At 37.8% G+C, this 20,722-nt stretch overlaps 1 protein-coding gene across 25 annotated transcripts in view; it reads left to right on the top strand.

Moving 5' to 3' along the window:
- The window catches only part of TRIP12 (thyroid hormone receptor interactor 12), a 160,134-nt gene that overhangs the window by 41,777 nt on the left and 97,635 nt on the right, over positions 1 to 20,722 (top strand). For 17 of the 25 annotated variants that reach the window (XM_032277983.1, XM_032277984.1, XM_032277975.1 and 14 more), the window contains exon 3: positions 20,322 to 20,447. The exons of the other annotated variants lie outside the window; for them this stretch is intronic. In XM_032277983.1, the coding sequence (XP_032133874.1) occupies positions 20,322 to 20,447 (126 nt within the window). The remainder of the gene's footprint in view (positions 1 to 20,321; positions 20,448 to 20,722) is intronic. 25 annotated transcript variants of the gene reach the window in all.

Here is a 20,722-nt window from a genome sequence, read left to right on the forward strand (position 1 = left end):
GTGTAGTGGCATATGCCTGTAGTCCCAGCTACTCGGGAGGCTGAGGCAGGAGAATAGCTTGAACCCAGGAGGCAGAGGTTGCTGTGGGCCGAGCGATTCTCCTGCCTCAGCCTCCCGAGTAGCTGGGATTACAGGCACCTGCCACCGTGCCTGGCTAATTTTTGTATTTTTAGTAGAGATGGGGTTTTACCATTTTGGACAGATTGGTCTTGAACACTTGACCTTGTGATCCACTTGCCTTGGCCTCCCAAAGTGCTGGGATTACAGGCATGAGCCACGGCACCTGGCCTAAAAAAGTTTTTAAATTACATTATGTTTTCATTTTATTTTTAGAGACAGAGTCTCACTCTGTTGTCCTGGCTGAAGTGCAGTGATACAATCATAGCTCACAGCATTGTGAGCAGTTAAGACTATAGGTTCCTGCCAGTATGTCGAGGTATGTATTAAGGTTGACGCAAAAGTAATTATGGGTTTTGCAATTTTTTTAATGGCAAAAATCATAATTACTTTTGCACCAACCTAGTATGTATTTTAAAAAATGAGTAAGGCTAAGCACTGTGACTGGCACCCGTAATCTCAGTACCTAAGAAGGCTGAGGTAGGAGGATCATTTGTGACCAGGAGTTTAAGACCATCCTGGGCAACATTGCAATACACATCATATGTCATTGGAAGACATGTATTTTTCTACAAAAAATAAATTAGGTTGGCACGGTGGAACACACTGGTATTTCTAGCTACATAGGCTCATCTGGGAGGACTGCTGGAGCCTAGGAGTTCAAGGTTTCAATGAACTGTGGCTAGGCAGGCCACTGCATTCCAGCCTGGGTGACAGAACAAGACCTTGTCTCAATCGATCAATCAATAGTGGAACATAAATGGAATTGGTTAATACTAGTGATTAAGATAAGTTGGTTTAAGTAACTCAAAGTTGTAATGGAGATGGAACTCAATTAGATTTGTAGAATGACAGATCTTATAGTTCATGTAGTTTAAGCTAATCATGGAATCTTGCTCTGTCGCCAGGATGGAGTGCAGTGGCACAATCAGGTCACCGTTTTGGTGAGGCTGGTCTTGAGTTCCTGACCTCAGGTGATCCACCCACTTCAGCCTCCCAAAGTGTTGGGATTATAGGTGTGAGCCACCACATTGACCCAGATTGACTTTTGAAAGCCATGTAGAGTATACTATTCTATCAACTATCTAATCTCTCGGAACCTTTCCAGGGATTTTTGGGAGTGAGAGGATTGGGATTATTTGGGAGAGAACAATTACAACTGTATATTTATTCTCTTCATGTGACTCGTTCAGCTTTCCTAAGTAAAATGTCATTGTGGCCTTCGTTTCCTGAAAATGGTGGACTTGTCCCTATGAAGGTATAAATGGAGCATTTTAAGTTTAAAAAATTATTACACATTTTTTTCAGTTGAAACTCAGAAACTCTGCAGTAAATATTTACTCTCTTGTAAAGATGGAAGCTTGCTCAACTTTATATAGCTAGTATGTAGTCAGGACATGGTTCCAGACCTCTTGACTCTAAAGTCAGGCTATTTCACTGCAGCCCACTGGATCCATATGATGAGGTAGTTCAAAGAGGGCATAAAATTTAGTTTCGAATTTCAGTATCAGTTTTCCCTCCTAGGATTTGTGCATTAATTCATTTTTGACCCACTCTGTTTTCTTCTAAACCTACATTGAGCTGTCTTCTTTGTGTAACTTCCTTCCAGTGACCACTTGTGCCTTGTTCCAAATCAAGATAGCTTCTTTTTAAAAATAGTTTAAATTCATTCTTATAATAAATGAAAGTGGAGTCTGAGGATGTGTTTAATCTCTCTTAATTTTCCCTCTGCTCTGCTTTTCACGCATCCTTTATCACTATCTGTAGTTGAACTAGACATCTTACTCCTCTTCTATTATTTTTCTTTTCCCCTTTCCTCTCTGATTTTTTGGATTGTAGCTGTTCCTCTCTTTTCTGTTCTCTTTTTCTTCTGTAGGAAATCACTCCCTTCCACTGCTTTTCTGTTGGCTTGCTCTCAGGGATACTACCTAGCCTTTTCCAGTTCTAGCACAGGTATTTGTAGGCTACCACCTCCCTCTTGGCAATGAAGTAGCGTTTTTATTATACCATGTGCTTTTTCTTGTTTTTCTCAAATGCCAGTGGTAGGATTGAATTTAATTTTATAGCAACTTTAAGATTGCTTTAGTGGTAGTAGTGTCTTCAACATTGATTTTATTATATAAACAGTGCATATTGAGAATAGAAAATTGGGAAGCTTCAGGAAAATTAAAGAAAATAATTTTAATGCTACCACTCAGAGATAGCCATCGTTAATATTTCTATTCTATGTTCTTAGTCTTTTCTATATGTGTAGTTTTTTTTTCTTTTCAAAATTCGACGTTCAGAGATCAATATATGTATACTTGCAGCATACAAATAATAGGGATAAAGTTATCACTAGATGTATTTTCTTGGAATTCTGTAATGTTCTTCCATGAGGTAATTTAAAGTGGCTCCATGATTTTCTTTAAAAGACCATGATTCAAATTTGGGCTTCTAGGTTTTTTCCTCAGATTTTCACTGTAAAAAATATTGCTTATGCCTATTGTATTTGAATGCGAGCTGGTTTTATCAAATCAAACTCTTGAAAATGGTATGACTATTTTGAAGACTTAACAGATTGCTAAATTGTCTTTCAGAAATCTTCGGCCAATTTAATACTTCTACTACTTCGTAAGAGTGCTCATTTTGCCAAATCCTAGTCAATAGAGCATACCCTTTTAAAAAAGAAAAGTTTGTGGGGAAAATAAATCCCTTAAAGTTAGCATTTCTTCGATTACTGTAGAGTGGAAAATTTTGCTCTGTGGCCATTTTTATTTATTTTCTGAGCTGTTTGGTAATGTCTTTTGTCTAACTTTGGAGATGCTTTTTTTTTTTTTTTTTGCGAAGAATAAATACTTTATTAACTGATTACAGTTCAAAGTCACAAAAAAGGGGTGTATTAAGGCAAAGCCAAATATATATATGTGTATAGACAAATCCAAAGATTGTTACGTCTTTACCTTTTAATAACCTCTGCATTTTTCTTGTACACATTTAGGCAGTGTGCTTTCTTTTCTTCTCAGTTAAAGAAACACCTTGACCAATATTTCTAAATCATATTTTGATAACAACTTACAGATCAGTGATTGAGACAATGACTAGTGTATCAAATGCTATCCGATAGTTCTCTCAGCATTTCCATGTGTGGTGATACATTTATGTTGGTGTGCAAAACCTGACAATTTTTTTTCTGTCAGCAAAACTGACAAATTTTTAAAAATGATTTTAGTAGTTATAACTAAAATAAGCTTAGACTTACAAGTCAGTCAGATGCCCAAATTGCGTGTTTTCTGCCCTTCTCCTAAACTCTATTACATGTTTTAAATAGCCTTTAGAATATGATCGATCACATGGTTGTATTTCAGATCTGAAAGTTTTGAGATTTTCAAAATCAAAAATTACTTCCTTATGTAAAATGGCAATGCAAATAGCAATCCTACATAATGTAGAATAATTTTTCTTCTGTATAGCTCCTTGTAAAAAATGGACAACCACACACACACACAAGACATGCATTTAGTCCATCTGAAGAAGCACTCCAGCTTTCTAATTCCATTTTTGAAGGAAAAGGCAGAGGCATGTTTACATTATCCCAGAAAACTGAATAAATGGCTTTATTTGGTATCAAGAAGCTTCTACTTCCGTAGGAGATGTAGGTGTTGTGGGAGAAACTGTAACTGGTTTTCATGTGATTCTGTCTAGTTCTGCATGAACATCTAAGGCTTCTGGCCTGACTTTTTGGCGGATGGTGGTAAACCACTGCTTCCACCTCTAGCCCCACCTGCAGGGCTACACCACTCACACCAGGACCACCTGGAGAGGAGTCTTTTTACTCAATAAACTGTCGAAGAAATTTGCCAGGACGCCTTCACTTGTAGCTCCACCTTTCATATTTGAATCAATTTTTTTTGACCCAGCAGGGATGGGTGACACACTGGCAACATTGGATGACAGATCTATTTGGTGTTTGAGGGGAGCCTCCTGGGACTCTTGGTGAGGCATCCACAGGCCTTCCAGCTGCAGTTGGTGGTTGCTTTGCTAAAAGGGACTGTAGCTTCACAAGAAACACTTGATCATTTGGCTGGGCGCTGTGGCTCGCGCCTGTAATCCCAGCACTCTGGGAGGCTGAGGCAGGCGGATCGCCTGAGGTCGAGAGTTCAAGGCCAGCCTGACCAACATGGTGAAACTCCGTCTTTAAAAATAAATAAATAAAAATAAATAAATAAATAAATAAAAGAAACACTTGATCATCTTCTGCCATAATTTCTTTCTCATGTACAAACTTTTGAACAGGTGGTTTAGTTATGATGTCCTCAAAATTATCTTCTGCTTTTAATGTTTGAAAATTTTCATGTAATATTCCTATTTTCTTATTATCCCACCCTGCTGGAATAAATACTGCATCCTTTTCCACAACAGCAGCAGGAATCTTATAGAGAAATCCATATAGTTTCTGAATGATTTTTTGTTGTTGCATTTTAGGTTTTGGGGTACATGTGAAGAACATGCAAGATTGTTGCATAGGTACACACATGGCAGCGTGATTTCCTGCCTTCCTCCCCTTCACCTATATCTGGCATTTCTCCCCATGCTATCTCTCCCCACCTCCCCACCCCCCGCTGTCCCTCCCCTATTTCCCCCAACAGACCCCAGTGTGTGATACTTATTCTTAGGGCCCTTTATGTGAAAGGTATTGATTCACTAACATGGACAATTTTTTTTCTGGTTTTATTACTTTTTTATGGTTTATTTTAATTTATACAATTTTCAAAAATGAGATAATTAAGTCTACCAACTCTGTTTTTCTTCTTTTGACTTCTCCATGCTAAGAATAAATATTTCCTCTGTTTTGTTTTGGGTCCATTTTTACATTTGACTACAATCTGTCTGAAATTTTTGAATGAGAGGAAATGCCTGTATACAGTTGCTACTTCTCACCCCATCAAAAAATTTGCCTGCAAAGTTTTAATAATTATTTATTACTCAGTAAAACTCAATTGTGAGAAATATAGGATATAGCCTTTATTATTATTTTTTACATTTTTGAAGCAGAGATTTTTTTTTAACTCCCATTAATTGCATAGAAATAGACTTGTGTTTTCACTTAAAAAACGATTTCAAAGGACTGGGATACAGAAATGCACAAAAAGAAAATGATCATTCAGAGAAAAGCGTGTTAACTTTTTTTTTTTTTTTTTTTGAGACGGAGTTTACTCTTGTTACCCAGGCTGGAGTGCAATGGCGCGATCTCGGCTCACCGCAACCTCCGTCTCCTGGGTTCAAGCAATTCTCCTGCCTCAGCCTCCCGAGCAGCTGGGACTACAGGCATGCACCACCATGCCCAGCTAATTTTTGTATTTTTAGTAGAGACGGGGTTTCACCATGTTGACCAGGATGGTCTCGACCTCTTGACCTCGTGATCCACCCGCCTCGGCCTCCCAAAGTGCTGGGATTACAGGCTTGAGCCACCGCGTCCGGCCGCGTGTTAACATTTTTATCTGTACACTTGATAACACTTCGCACACAATTTGGTATCCTACTCTTTTCTCTCAATACCCTAACATTAACACTGCCCATGTCATTATGATCTTTTCGTATCATTTACAAATGGTGGCCAAATAATCTGCTGAATGAATACACAGTATTTTCCACGGCTACGTTTTTTAGTTTTTGGATAGTTTGGCAGGTGTAGGGGAAAAGCTTTTTGCTTATGCTGCAGTTGTTCACATTTCAGATACCTCTTAAGGATAGGTTCCTTGAAGTGACATTGCTTGGTCCAAGGGAATTTTTTATGATTAATTTTGCTGTGCATTAATGTTTTACTTCCTGTTCACATTATCATCATCAGGGAAAAGAGTGTTTTCTCATTGTCCTACTCACATTATCTCCATTTTGCACTTTACTGCTAATTTGATAAGGAAGAAAACCCTTATTCTTTTTTTATTGATGTTTCTGTAGTAATGAGGCCACATTGAAAAAGTAGATTTAAGGAGTGAGTCTTGTTGAGAATACTTTTTGATGCTTTCTCCTCTTGTATTATTTTTTTGTTACTAGTCTCCCTTTGTCCCACTGTACAGGAGAACTGACTTTTTAATTGGTTTAGCTGATATTTATCAGTTTATTGTATAAAAACTACAGTCCTAGTCCCTAAAGGTTGACTTGGAGAAGTATAAGTCAATCTTGAAGAATCTTTAAAATAGTTGACAAGGCGGGAATTACCCATTAGAAGTTAAATGACATACACTCGTAAGAAAAGTGGACTTGAGTCCTGTAAGTTTATAGGGATACTTCAGTTTATAGAAGATGCAGACTTTAACAGAGTCTTAAAAGACAGGAAAGGCCGGGCACGGTGGCTCAAGCCTGTAATCCCAGCACTTTGGGAGGCCGAGGCGGGTGGATCACGAGGTCAAGAGATCGAGACCATCCTGGTCAACATGGTGAAACCCCGTCTCTACTAAAAATACAAAACATTAGCTGGGCATGGTGGCGCGTGCCTGTAATCCCAGCTACTCAGGAGGCTGAGGCAGGAGAATTGCCTGAACCCAGGAGGCGGAGGTTGCGGTGAGCCGAGATCGCGCCATTGCACTCCAGCCTGGGTAACATGACTGAAACTCCGTCTAAAAAAAAAAAAAAAAAAAAAAAAAAAAAAAGACAGGAAGATTTTTGAGTAAGAGGACATTTTTTACTGCTTTGTATTTGTATTTTGGTTCATTTCTTTCTTTTTAAGGATAGAATCACTTTACATACTATAATGTGACTTGCTATCTTCACTAAGTGGTATCATAGGTAATTTTATCTTTCTTTTTTTGGAGACAGTGTCACTCTGTCGCCCAGGCTGGAGTGCAGTGGTGGGATCTTGGCTCACTACAACCTCTGCCTCCCAGGTTCAAGCAATTCTCCTGCTTCAACCTTCTGAATAGCTGGGACTACAGCTGCCCACCACCACACCTGGCTAATTTTTGTATTTTTAGTAGAGAGAGGGTTTCGCTATATTTGCCAGGCCGGTGTCGAATTCCTGGTCTCAAGTGATCTTTCTTGACTTCCCAAAGTGCTGGGATTACAGGCATAAGCCACTGCACCCAGACTCTTCTTTTTTTAAAATAGAGATGGGGTCCTCACTATGTTGCCCAGACTGATCTCAAGCGCCTGACCTGAAGCAGCGCTCCTGGCCTGAAGCAGTCCTCTTGCTTTGGCCTGCCAAACTGCTGGCATTATAGGCATGTGTCACTGTACCTGGCCTTAATGTAGGCATTTTTTTAATGTGTCCATATCTGTCAATAAAACTATTATCATTTTTAATAGCTGTACACTTTTCTGTTATGTGGATATATCAATTATATATAATCACTCCTCTTTCATCATGTTTTGGTTTCAGGTTTTTCCCATAGCAAATGATGCTGCACCTGAACATTACCATTGTGAACTTGTTCTAGTACTACTTTAAGCTAGGTTAATTTACTCCTCTAAAAAATTGTCTTCTATAAGACTACTTTCATTTGCATATAATTTATAAGTTGATTATACTAGGATTATTGATTTTCCTTATACTTTGTTTTTATATTTTCTAATTTCAAATTGTATTAGGGTTCCACATTGCTATAAAGGAATACCTGAGACTGAGTAATTTATAAAGAAAAGGGGTCTAATTGCTTTATGGTTCTGCAGGGTGTACAAAAAGTGTGGTGCTGGCATCTGCTTCTGGTGAGAGCCTCAGGGAGCTTAAAACCATGGCAGAAAGCAAAGCCAGCATATCACATGGCAAGAGTGGGAGCAGAGGGTGAGGAGGGGGGCAGACACACAGTTTTTTTTTTTTTGAGACGGAGTTTCACTCATGTTACCCAGGCTGGAGTGCAATGGCGCGATCTCGGCTCACCGCAACCTCCCCCTCCTGGGTTCAGGCAATTCTCCTGCCTCAGCCTCCACAGTAGCTGGGATTACAGGCACGCGCCACCATGCCCAGCTAATTTTTTGTAGTTTAGTAGAGACGGGGTTTCACCATGTTGACCAGGATGGTCTCGATCTCTTGACCTCGTGATCCACCCGCCTCGGCCTCCCAAAGTGCTGGGATTACAAGACACACAGTTTTAAACAACCAGATCTCAAGTGAACTCAGAGCAGGAATTCATTCACCACCAAAGGGATTGGCATTAGGCCATTCATGAGGGATCCATCCACCCCAGTGATTCAAACACCTCCCATCAGGCCCCATCTCCAGCGTTTCAGCATGAGATTTGGATAGGACAAACATCTAAACCATATTACTACTATTTTAAAATTTTCTAATATTGTAAAGAAAATTAGGAGAAAACCATACTTGTGTTTGGATTAGGATGTTTTCTTTCTTTCTTTTTTCTGGGGGAGGGGAGACACTGTCTTGCTCTGTTGTCCAGGCTGACATGCAGTGATGTGATCTTGGCTCACTGCAACTTCCTCCTCTTGGATTCAGGTGATCCTCCTGCCTCAGCCTCCCAAGTATCTAGGACTACAGGTGTGCACCACCACACCTGCCAAATGTATTTTTAGTAGAGACAGCGTTCCACCACATTGGCCAGGCTGAGCTCAAGTGATCCTCCGGCCTCAGCGGTAGGATCCCGTAATGCTTGGATTACAGGAGTGAGCTATCATGCCTAGCCAGATTGGGAAGTTTTTAGTGAAGTAATGAAGCCACACTCAAGAATAATGAAGTCAAACTCAGGACAAGCTGTCAGTATACTAGTCAACTTAACTTTCCTTTTCATGATTTTTGAAAGAAGTATAATACTGCAAAAAAAAAAAAAAAAGGTAAAATGCCAAACTTAATTCATATCTACTGGTTTCAGAGACTAAAACTTAGTAGTTTTTACTCTAGTCTTAATAAAATAATTACCATTTACTTAAAATATCTTGCAATTTCCTTCTTTAGTAATTTTGATCATGCCATTTTCCTTTTAAAATGCTTGACCTCTTTATTCTAGACCTTATCTTACTGAAATTCTGCCAGTCTTTCAAGACCCATTCAGAAGTTTCCATTTCAGTGTAGTTTGCACTCTTTTCTAGTCTTAGAAATCCTTTGCAAATCCCAAAATATTTTAATATTTTGGAGATCCCCAGGAACTACAGACTCAGTGTCTGTCTGGCTGCCTTCTCTCTGTTCATCCGTCCTTACTATGTCACTGGCTTCTCCCTACCATGTCATTTCTGTCCAGACAGATCTCACCATCTCTTTGTACACATGTTTATTTCTCTCCCTGTGCCTTTTCTTAAGACTTAACTTTTAGGCCTCTCATCATCTTAAGCTAGATCAAGTCCTCTTTAATTTTGAATTATTGAAAACATAACACCATTTTCATGGAGGTGGCAATAAATAATAAACCATGGTTTTTGTTCTGCACAGCACCTCTCCTTAAAACAGCAGTCTTGTGGAATGGTTTTCCATGCATTTTGATTGGTAGTTACTCTGTTCTAATATAGTTTTACTCTGATCCTGTTAGCTTTTCCTTTTTTTTTTTTTGGACGGCTCTTGTTGGCTAGGCTGGAGTGCAGAGGCACGATCTTGGCTCACTGCAACCTCTGCCTTCTGGGTTCAAACAATTCTCCTGCCTCAGCCTCCCTAGTAGCTGGGATTACAGGCACCCGCCACCACATCCGCTAATTTTTTTGTATTTTTAGTAGAGACGGGGTTTCTCTCTGTTGGCCAGGCTGGTCTCGAACTCCTGACTTCAGGTGATTCACCTGTCTCAGCCTCCCAAAACGCTGGGATTACAGGCATGAGCCACTGTGCCTGGCTCCTGTTAGCTATTCCTTAACCTTTTGCAAAAGCTAGGGGAATCTACAGTACTTCCTCTTTCTGAGCACAGCAATAAGCCTGGTGTGGTCACATGATCAAGATGAGAAAAGTTAGAAGCTTTAGCTTTTTACTTTCTGCCGACAAAGATGGGAAGATGTGAATCTGAAGTTGCCAACTGCTGTGTCCATGCCTTATAGAGAAAGATGGACAGGTAGAGAAGAGCAAAGAGTATGCGTGTATTAATGTTCTGATAAGTTTAAATTCCTTAGTAGTTCTTTAAAGTTGTGTTGATGCTTAGCCTTTCCTAGGATTGATTATTCCACTGTTGTTCCGATTCTGGAGATAATGCATGTGTTAGTTTAAAATGCCTCTTTTGGATTTTAGAATTCTGCGGCAATACAGTGTCAGTATAAGATTGTATTCATTCACATGTAGAAAACATCATGTTAGTAAGCACCATGCTCTATAGTAGTTATAGAAATGAAGGTAGGGTAGGGTTTTTCTTTCCCTACTAGGAAAAGAACCCAAAAAGCAATCCAGCCTAGTAGGGGAAATGGGGATACAGGTTATTAGAGTCAGATGAAAAACATTTCTAGAGATGACCTCATTGATCTGGGCTCTGAGGCTGAAGCAACAGTTGCAAAGCAGGTGTGGTATATGTCAATTATATTTGTCTTTGGCATGTGGACTCATTAATTCCTTTTACAGCTTGAGTTTTATTTCAAGTTTTTGTGTGTCATGTGTTAATTTGCTGCTAAGCAATAGGTGTTCAACAATTACTAGTGTGAGAAGAGGATATTTGTTTCCTTTGAATTTCTAGACACAGTAATGTGACTTTCTTTTTTACGGAAATGATAAAAACATGATTGGAGTAAGGAAGGGTTGAAATAGGGCATTGTTAAAATCGGCTATGTAGCAAAGTGGGCTAGATTATGCTATAGGAAAAAACATCTCCTAGATTAGTAATTATAATCTAGCCCCTAAAAAAGTTGTCTGTCTTGGATCAGCAGCAAGCTCTGCTCCTTGTCTACACATTCAGATATTCAGATGCCTTGATGTGTTGCCAAGCAAGAGAATATGGTTATGTGGCTCTCCAAAACTTCCCCCTAGCAGTGATTCATTTCTATTCACATTGCTTTGGCTGAAACAAGTCACATGGCTGTCTGTGCTTCCAAGTGGTTGGACAAGTACCATCCTACCTTGCATCTGGAAAAAGGAAAAATAGAATATTCTTGAGATGTAGCTATCAAAGGATGTTTATACGTTACTTTGCATTCTTATTTGCATCTTTATGATAGTTTGTTTCCCTAAAGCCTGCTTAGTGAAACTTAGCCACTGGTCCTGTGTGTTTTCTTTATTTAACCAGTGTGAGTGCCTTCCTTTTATATTCTTTAATTTTTTCTTCTTTCCTGTCTCTTTTTTATCCTCTCCTTTGTTCAGTCAGAAGCAAGTTCAAACTGCTTCTTGTTTGGGAGGAGGAGAATGTTATGGGGAAACATGATATGATGTGAAAATAGTTTAATGCTTCTAAATGACTGAATTTCAGCCACTTTTAAAGAATATTTGTACTAGAATTAGTTGGGCATGGTGTCTCATGCCTGTAATCTCAGTACTTTGGGAGGCTAAAGCAGACAGACCGTTTGAGCCCAGGCGTTCAAGACCAGCCTGGGCAAAATGGCAAAACCCTGTCTTTACTGAAAATACAGTAAATTAGCCAGGTGTGGTAGTACATGTCTGTAGTCCAAACTACTTGGGAGGGTAAGGTGGGAGGATCACCTGAGCTTGGGAAGTTGAGGCTGCAGTGAGCCAAGATTATGCCACTGTACTCCAGCCTGGATTAGAGTCCCTGTCTCATTCACTCACTCACTCACTCACTCACTCACTCACTCACTCACAAATAAGTAAAAAAATAAATAAATGTATTTATACTAGAATGTGCTGGGTAACTTGACTGAGCAATTTGTAACTTGCTCTTTACAGTAATAGTAAATCTTACTGCTATAATCAGGCAGCTTGGAGTTTTAGCTGTGGAGACGTGTGCCTGCTGCATTGGTAATTCTGAAACTAGCCTGTCCCATCAGGCTTTGGGGTCAGGAGACAAGATTTATGGTGCTATGTTCAACACTGGCATGGTTGCCTTGGTGTAAGGAAAAGCAGAGGCTAGTTTTCTGTAGTTGGAAATTAGAAACATTTGAATCTTAATAGTACCTGTATTAAATTTTTTCCTGAGCCTACAAAGCAATAGCTTATATGTTTTATATTAGTAATTTTCTTCACAGTATGACTTGTTTTAATCAAGTTTGGAACTGAGTCAAAGTCGCATCATAAGCATACTGGAAACCCATAAGAAGTTGTCAGCTACCGTAGATTATTATCTTGTATCCTTCACCGGGGATTTGCTTTCATTCTTCTGATATTCCAAACCACTTTTAAAAAGCTTTCCCAGTCTTGGAATGCCCTCCTAAAAGGGTTCAGTGTCATTTAAAAATACATATACTGAACTGAACAGCAAGCTTTTGTATCACATTTGGAAGGCCGTAATACAGAGAGTAAAAGAAAGCAGAGGGCTCCTTTTTAGAAGATTTAGCAGTGGTGTTTTCCTCCATTTTTCTCATATACTATCGCTAAAGTCTTCAGACATTTTTTTTGGTTGGGCGCAGTGGCTCACACCTGTAATCCCAGCCCTTTTGGAGGTTGAGGCGGGAGGATCACTTGAAGTCAGGAGTTTGAGACCAGCCTGTCCAGCATAGTCAAACCGTGTCTCTACCAAAAATATAAAAATTAGCCGAGCATGGTGGCAGGTATCTAGTCTCAGCTACTCAGGCAGCTGAGGCAGGAGAATTGCTTCAACCTAGGAGGCAGAGTTTGCAGTGAGCTGAGATCACACCACTGCACTCTTAACCTGGGTGACCTAGTGAGACTCTGTCTCCAAAAAAAAAAAATATACATACATACATATATATATATATATATATTGTTCTGTATACAATTAGGGACAGAAATACAGGCATGGGTAGGAAAAACTTAATAGACCTTTAACTTTGACCACTGAGTCCCTAGTTACAGCTGTGGGGTTGCAGATTTAGGGAGCTTAATCCCTGGGCTCAAATTTACCTTTTCTGCCTAGAGGCCATGTATGGCAAACCTCACTTCCTACATCCTTAGATTGGGAATAATACCTGCCTTGGGTATCATTGGAGGATCAGGTTAGATAATGTAAGCTTAATGTAATGCTTATTACATAATTAGCACCTTAATCTTTATGCAGTGGTCATCTGAAATTTTTACCTAGGTATTTATGAAAGTCAGTGTATAGTTCATGAGATACTCAGTAGTAAGCTCTCTCGAGTCACCTTTTAATTACTTCAGTGTTTCTACCTACCCATCCCCCAACTCTCCTAGCTAACTACTTTCTGAAATGTGGAAGCAAAAGCAAGTTAAGCTGTAAGGTACCCTTTTTGGGGTCCTTTTCCCACAGTTTTGATCCATTCAATCCTTCTGCCTTCTTTTCTCTTCCATAGTAACATAAGCATGATAGAGCCAGATGGTTGGATGTAAACATCCATTCCTTTTGCTTCACTGCTTCTAAACCTGTCAGTCTCTTAACTGTAAACCATTATGAAGGACAGAAATCTACTAGGCCCTTCCACAGGCATTTAGAAACCTTCCCTGTCTGGCCCTAGCCTATCCTTTTTTTTTTTGTTTTGTTTTCCTTTAAAGTGTATAAACACATATAGTTAAGAAAAAAACAAAACAAAACTGTGTTTATATACTTTTTTATTTCAGTAGCTTTCTGGGTACAGGTAGTTTTTGGTTACATGAATGAGTTGCATAGTGGTGAACTTAGCATCCTTTCATCCTTATTTTCTGATGTATCTCCATGTTCAGGACAATTTATATCATTTGCCGGTTGCTGTGTGGGTTTTATAATTTCCTGCCTCTTACCTTTGCCCATATTCTGCTTTTGACTTGAAAGCTTTTCCTCAGCTTTTCATCCTTCAGGGCCAGGTTTAAATAGTGTGACCTATAAAGCTTACATTCTCCTGCTAAAAGTATTTGTTGGAAACGTCTATGTAGATTACTTTGTTTTATGAGACTCTGACCTCATTGCGGACAGGAACTAGATTATATGTTACACCTATTAAATGCCCCATTGTGACTTGCATATATTTGTTAGTGGCAAACCTAACATCTTTTGAAATGAGTGGCGTAGTACAATGGTTCTCGACTCTTATCAGACGCAGTCCTCCCTGTCTATAATGTGTATCATATAAATGTCTTATTATGCTCTTTTAATGTCATCAAATAAATGAAGAAATAAATAAAATGCCTGTATACACACAGTTTAGAAATATTGATATAATGTATTAACATTTTACAAAGATAAACAAAAGGGAAAATAGTTGATAACAAAAATAACATCTCAATAGGCAAATGTTTGGACACTTTTTTGGACAAATAACAGACACAAAATTATAGTGCATCTCTGTTTGGAGCCACTGAATGTGACAACTACAACAATAGACTTATAAGCCGCATTTTCATCGTCGGCATTAAAAATTGTGCCTAACTCTTGATAAAGCTGCAAAAAAATAGTGTAATCATTTATTGACTCACATGCATTCCTGGAAAATTTAATATGTAAGAACTGTGCAAAATGAATCTGAGAAATTGCAAGCATGTTTTTCACCTGTGTCACTGCCACATTTTCAGGTTTTTATTTATAAGGTCTTAATACCAAGACCTTTTGAAATAATACGGGGCCCGGGACAGTTCTTCGTTGGGCCGTTTTGTTCTGGATATTGCCTGTCTTTACCTCTAATCCACACCTGCCAAATACGAATAGCAACCCTGCTTCCCAGTGTATGTTTCCAGAATACTTCCTAGGGGCAGTAGTTTTGCTGTTTAGAAATACTGCTTTATTCTAAATTACAGACTCATTTGGGCTAGTGTTTCACTCTAAAGACGGGAACATTGGTCAGACTAATCAAGCTTCTTTTTGTGATAGAAATAGAAAAACAGTATACAGGGAACATTAGTGAGTTTTTAATTTAAAGTTAACTTTACACCATTAATTACTGAAAATCAGTGGCTCTTAAGCATTTGAAAGAAAATACCTGATTTTTAGAAGACAAAACTATAATGTTATAATTGTGTATTTAAAGTAGAAAAGCATAAAAATATGTCTGTATACACATACACAAACAAATTTAGAGATATAATTAAACCCATGATCCATTTATATTTGGTAGTACATGCATGTATATTATGTAATATTAATATACATGTATATTATGTAATATTACATGCATGTGTTACCAAATAGAAATGATAACGTGCATGTACATTATATGTATGCATATCATATAAGTTGTGAGTATATCAAATATATAAGCTGTGAATATATCTAGCATAAAAATTAAATTCAGGCATTTTACCACCTATAAGAGGAATTAACTAGCTACTTAAAACTAGCCACTTCATTTTTCCTAACATTAAGATGGTAGTGTGCTCTTTTTCTTTTATTTTACTGAGGGAGGATCTCACTCTGTTGCCCAGGCTGGAGTGCAGTGGTGCAACCATAGCTCACTGCAGCTTTGACCTGCCAGGCTCAAGTGATCTTCTCTACCCCAGCCTCCCGAGTAGCCAGGAATACAGGTGTGTGTACCACTACACTTGGCTAATATTTGTATTTTTTTGGAGGCAGGGTTTTGACATGTTTCCCAGGCTGGACTTGAACCGAGCTCAAGCAACCCACCCGCTTTTGACCTCCCAAAGTGCTGGGATTACAGGCACGAGCCACCACACCTGGCCCAACATTGTGCTCTTGATACAAAGTTTAGGTCTCTCTCAGATCTCCTCTGGATTAAAGATGGTTTTTAATTCTGTGGACTACTATAAAGGATTTGACTAAATAGCAGTACAAATGTACGTGGAAGGGTACAGTCAATACTATGTGCCTAAAAGTTAACACTCGGAGGCATTTGAGGCTTCAAGATTATCCTGAAAGTAGGTAATCCAGAGTTGATTATAGTCTGTTCTGTTGCAATGTTGGTTTCTTTAATGTGAATTGGCCCATACACACTTGATAAATAGGGAAATGATATCAATATAATGTGGAAGTAGTGTTGGTTCATAAGCAGTTTTTCCCACAACGCTAATATATAAACTGAAAGTGGGGAAAGACCTTTGAATTAAAATGGAAGGATTGGTAATATATATGAAGACATTACCACAAAAAAAAAAAAAAAAAAAGCAGATCTGGCAGAAATAATTGAGTGAAAGAAATAGCTATCCAGTGGTTTCTAAAACCATACTTTTACTGTCAAAAACAGTCTCAGGAAGTTCAAAACCATTTACTCCTGTGTTTATAAAGATGATAACAAACAGGAAAGTCTACCTGAGAATTACGTTTTTAATTTTTTGAAGCTTTTCTTAAAATGTCTTTTAAAAAGTTACACTTAAAGGAGAAAATACTAAAATAAGACCCCAAAGTGAATTTATTGGTGCAAATTTTATTGGAGATTTGATTTTTTTTTATTAAAATTGATGTTTTTGCTAGGATGCTCATTACAAAATAAGATAGGTTTGTGTGCTCTGAACCTAATCTTATATTTAACATATTAGCCCTGTTATTTTTAGTGAGTAATTTTGCAGAAACGTGAGGTTTTTTTTTTTTTAGGAATACCCATATGTTGTTATAGAAGCTCCTGACAACATGTGTGAGTATGCACACACGCAGACACACACTCTCTCTCCCCCAAATCTTTGGGCTATAATTTAATAAATGACCTCATTCTAGTGCTGTTTAAAAGAGTTTGTTATGAATTTTACTATACTATTCTACAAATTTTATTTATAGTGGATATAAATTTTACTAGGTTTTAAAAAGATTATGCTTTTAATAAAAACTGAAGTTGAGCATTAAGGCTTGCTAAATTAGAGAGGTGGTAAAATGAGCTAAAAGGAGGCCTCCAAGCCTCCTTTACCTGTGATGTTCTAATTGGCTACTCCAGATTGGACATCATTATTTTACGGAGATTTACTTTGCAGTATTTTGAGCATTAATAATTTATAAGTGGACATAATAAAATAGAGCTCCATTTTGGGAGGCCCCATATTGTCACTTCATGGTACCATCTGGTTGTCTATTCCTTGTTAGCCAGGGTTGAAAACTATAGCACATGGGCTGAATCTGGCTCACTGCCTGTTTTTGTAAATAAAATTTTGACTGGAGCCTAGCCATACTCGTTTGTTTAAGAATTCTCTGTACCTGTTTTTTTGACATACAGTATTTCCCAGGAGGCTGAAAATGTTTACTCTCCTTTACAGAAAATGTATTAAGTTCGATGGGCTAAACAGATAGGCAGAAGGGACAGTTAAAGATGAATATTTTACGATTTTTAAAAATACATTTTTTAAACAGTCCTCAGTGAGAATATCACACTTTAAAATAATTTTAGGAAAGATTAGTGTGGGCATTGTTGAATTTTTTTCTTTGAGATGGAGTCTCGCTCTGTTGCCCATGGTGGAGTACAGTGGTGTGATCTCAGCTCACTGCAACTTCCACCTTCTGCGTTCAAGCAATTCTCTGCCTCAGCCTCCTGAGTAGCGGGGGATTATAGGCACATGCCACCACTCCTAGCTAATTTTTGCATTTTTAGTGGAGACAGGGTTTCACCATCTTGGCCAGGCTGGTCTTGAACTCCTGACCTCGTGATTCACCCGCCTTGGTCTCCCAGAGTGCTGGGATTATAGGCATAAGCCACCGTGCCAGGTAGGGCGTTGTTGAATTTAAGCCAGCTTTGTGAGCCTTGGTTTTCTAAATGATTTGGATGCTGTTTAGTTTTTTGTGGTATAATATAGAGAGTTTACCTGCTAAGTTCTGAAGTTCATTGAAGGTATTAGTAAGGGCATGAGAAATAACACAGTAGAATTAGATGGATCTAATGTAAGTTGTGTAAAAGTCAACAGAACAATTTATTTAAGTTAAAAAGATGAGGGCTGCTGCCTCAGCCCTCACATTTAGTTTCATATGGGCCAGTTTCTGATGACAAATGGAATGAATCTGAATTTTTAATTGTTTTGGACGTTTATTTTTCACAAAGTTGTCTAGCTTTGAATGTATGTAGTTTTCTTTCAAAATGAGTTTTTTAATAATCAAAGAACACAACAAGGTGTATTTTAAATTTTGAAATGAAACGAAGTAGAAAATGTGATTTAATTAAAACACCAGTCTGCACCAATCTTTAAGAAAATAAGAATGTAGAGAACCTGAATGGCATAATTTATATTTCCTGTAGCTGTTAAATTCCATATCCCAAAACCAGGATGTTATACTTCTCTTTTTAGAATAACTATAGAACAATTTGAAAAATAGTCTCATTTCTGAAGAGAAAAGAGTTGAACTCTGAGATCTGTTATTAGAAATGCAACAAAAACAAAAGCAACTCTTAGAAATTAAATCTTTAATAAGAAACTCATTGGTTAAAGCAAAATTTTAGTCTGCAGTGGAGAATATCTAGGAAAAATTAAAATTAAATCACAGTGTGTACAAGGCAGGAGAATCACTTGATCCCAGGAAGCAGAGGTTGCAGTGAGCTGAGATGGCGACACTGCACTCCAGCCTGGGCAACAGAGTGAGACCCTGTCTCAAACACCAAAAAAAAAAAAAAAAAAAAAATCACAATGTATAAAAAGTCTTACCAGGTTCAGCTTAGCTACAACTTGAGAAAATATGCTTCTTGAAATATATGTGTCCTTTCATTACTGAAAGTGAAGACTAATACACTGGAAAGGCTAACCTAGAGTTTTTAAAGAAATTCATCTATAGTAAAAAGTACTATTACTTGGCCGGGCGCGGTGGCTCAAGCCTGTAATCCCAGCACTTGGGGAGGCCGAGGCGGGTGGATCACGAGGTCAAGAGATCGAGACCAGCCTGGTCAACATGGTGAAACCCCGTCTCTACTAAAAACTACAAAAAAATTAGCTGGGCATGGTGGCGCGTGCCTGTAATCCCAGCTACTCAGGAGGCTGAGGCAGGAGAATTGCCTGAACCCAGGAGGCGGAGGTTGCGGTGAGCTGAGATTGCGCCATTGCACTCCAGCCTGGGTAACAAGAGCGAAACTCCGTCTCAAAAAAAAAAAAAAAAAAAAAAAAAAAGCACTATTACTTTCAGATTAGAACCTTAAAAATAAAAACGATATGAGGGATTCAGAGCTTCTTCCTTTCTTGGGAAGCTAATTTCTTACCTTCTTTTAAGACTCTTTTAATGAATTCTAGAAAGATGGAAGAAGAAATGATACAGAAAAGAGAAACCTTAGGTCCTCTTTTGGAACAGATGGTTGTACTTGTACGATGTCTTAAGAAATTTATGGCATCCTTACAGATTGAGTTAGAATTACTTTGTGAGTTTTTCAGTGACTCATTTCTAAGTTCTTTTGCGATGGTGTTTGGAATGAATGTCTTAAACTTTTTTTAACAAGTAAATTTGATATTAATGAAACTTTTTTCTGAGTTTTCATTAGTATACGCTCTTATGTGGAATGTTGGTATCAGCTATGACTTATATAAATTACATTTATTACATTAATATCTCACCTGCATAACAGCAGTTTTCTGGATGTATATTTACATATGCTTATTTTTTATTGCTTATGTAAATCTCATATAACCATACCCAGAGGTTTAAAAAAAAAAATCTAACTGAAAAATTTCTTCATGTTCCTCAAATTTGCTTTTAGAACAGTGCTGGCATAAGGATTTGATTTATTGTAAATATGATGTACCATATCAATCATGAAATTATTTGAATGTTTTTTGGAACTTTTTTGGTAAATGCTGTATTTCTTCAGGACTCTTTTGTGTTCTTTGTATTGACAAGTACTTTAAAGTTTTACAGGTATCACTATATTGATTTCATGTAGGCTTATTTACTGTTTAGTGCTTGAAATGATTTTCTTTGTAAAGTCAGTTTGATAATTGGTTCATTTGTCTCTGCATTTACTGTGTTCACCTGAATTTTAATGTACAAACTGGAAATCAGTATCAGTGTGGGAATCATCAATTGTCTTTTCCATAAACTTCCAAACCCATTACAGTCACATTATGTATTAAAAGTCGTGTTTAGATCTAAAGACTAAATTTGCTTTTTGTTAAAATGTAGCGTATTTGAATGTCTGCACTAAAATTGCTGAAAAATGTATTAACACTGTGCATTTATGACTACTGGTGATAATAAGCTCTTTGGTATTGAGGGGGTTGGTTCTAAGAGGCAATTTCTTTTGCCAGATTATTTGATAGAATAATAAATATAATTTATAAATATTTGGGAAAAGGGTAGGGTCAGTAATGAATTGTGGGAAGCTTTAAGAAATAAATAAAAATATTTCACTTTCAGTATTGTATTTTCATCTCAGTTTCCTGATAGATTTCTGTTTTGATTTTCTGCTGACAGGTTACATTTAGGGCAGGCAAAACATAAGGGATATAGCCCTCCTGAGAGTAGAAAATCTAATTCTAAGGCACCCAAAGTGCAGTCTAATACTACTTCTGAACTGTCAAGGGGACACCTTTCTAAAAGGTAAATCTTCATGTTGCTTATACATTTTCAAGGCAGAATTATTTGCATTCGAATCATTGCATAATGTTAAAACTTGAGGTTATGCCAAAATATTATGATACGTACTTTTATTATTCTCTGAGTAACTTTTAGGATTGACACTTTATCATCTTTGCAGTGATCAGTGCAGTATACCCTAGACAATGTGTTTGTCGATGATAAAATGAGATTTTTGTTTAGAGAGCTGTAAGATTCCCCCTTTGCTTAACAAACCATTATGGCTATCTTTTTTATTT

The sequence above is a fragment of the Sapajus apella genome, unplaced genomic scaffold, assembly GCF_009761245.1.
Source record: "Sapajus apella isolate SASKATOON/1434 unplaced genomic scaffold, GSC_monkey_1.0 scaffold10, whole genome shotgun sequence".
Lineage (NCBI taxonomy): Eukaryota > Metazoa > Chordata > Mammalia > Primates > Cebidae > Sapajus > Sapajus apella.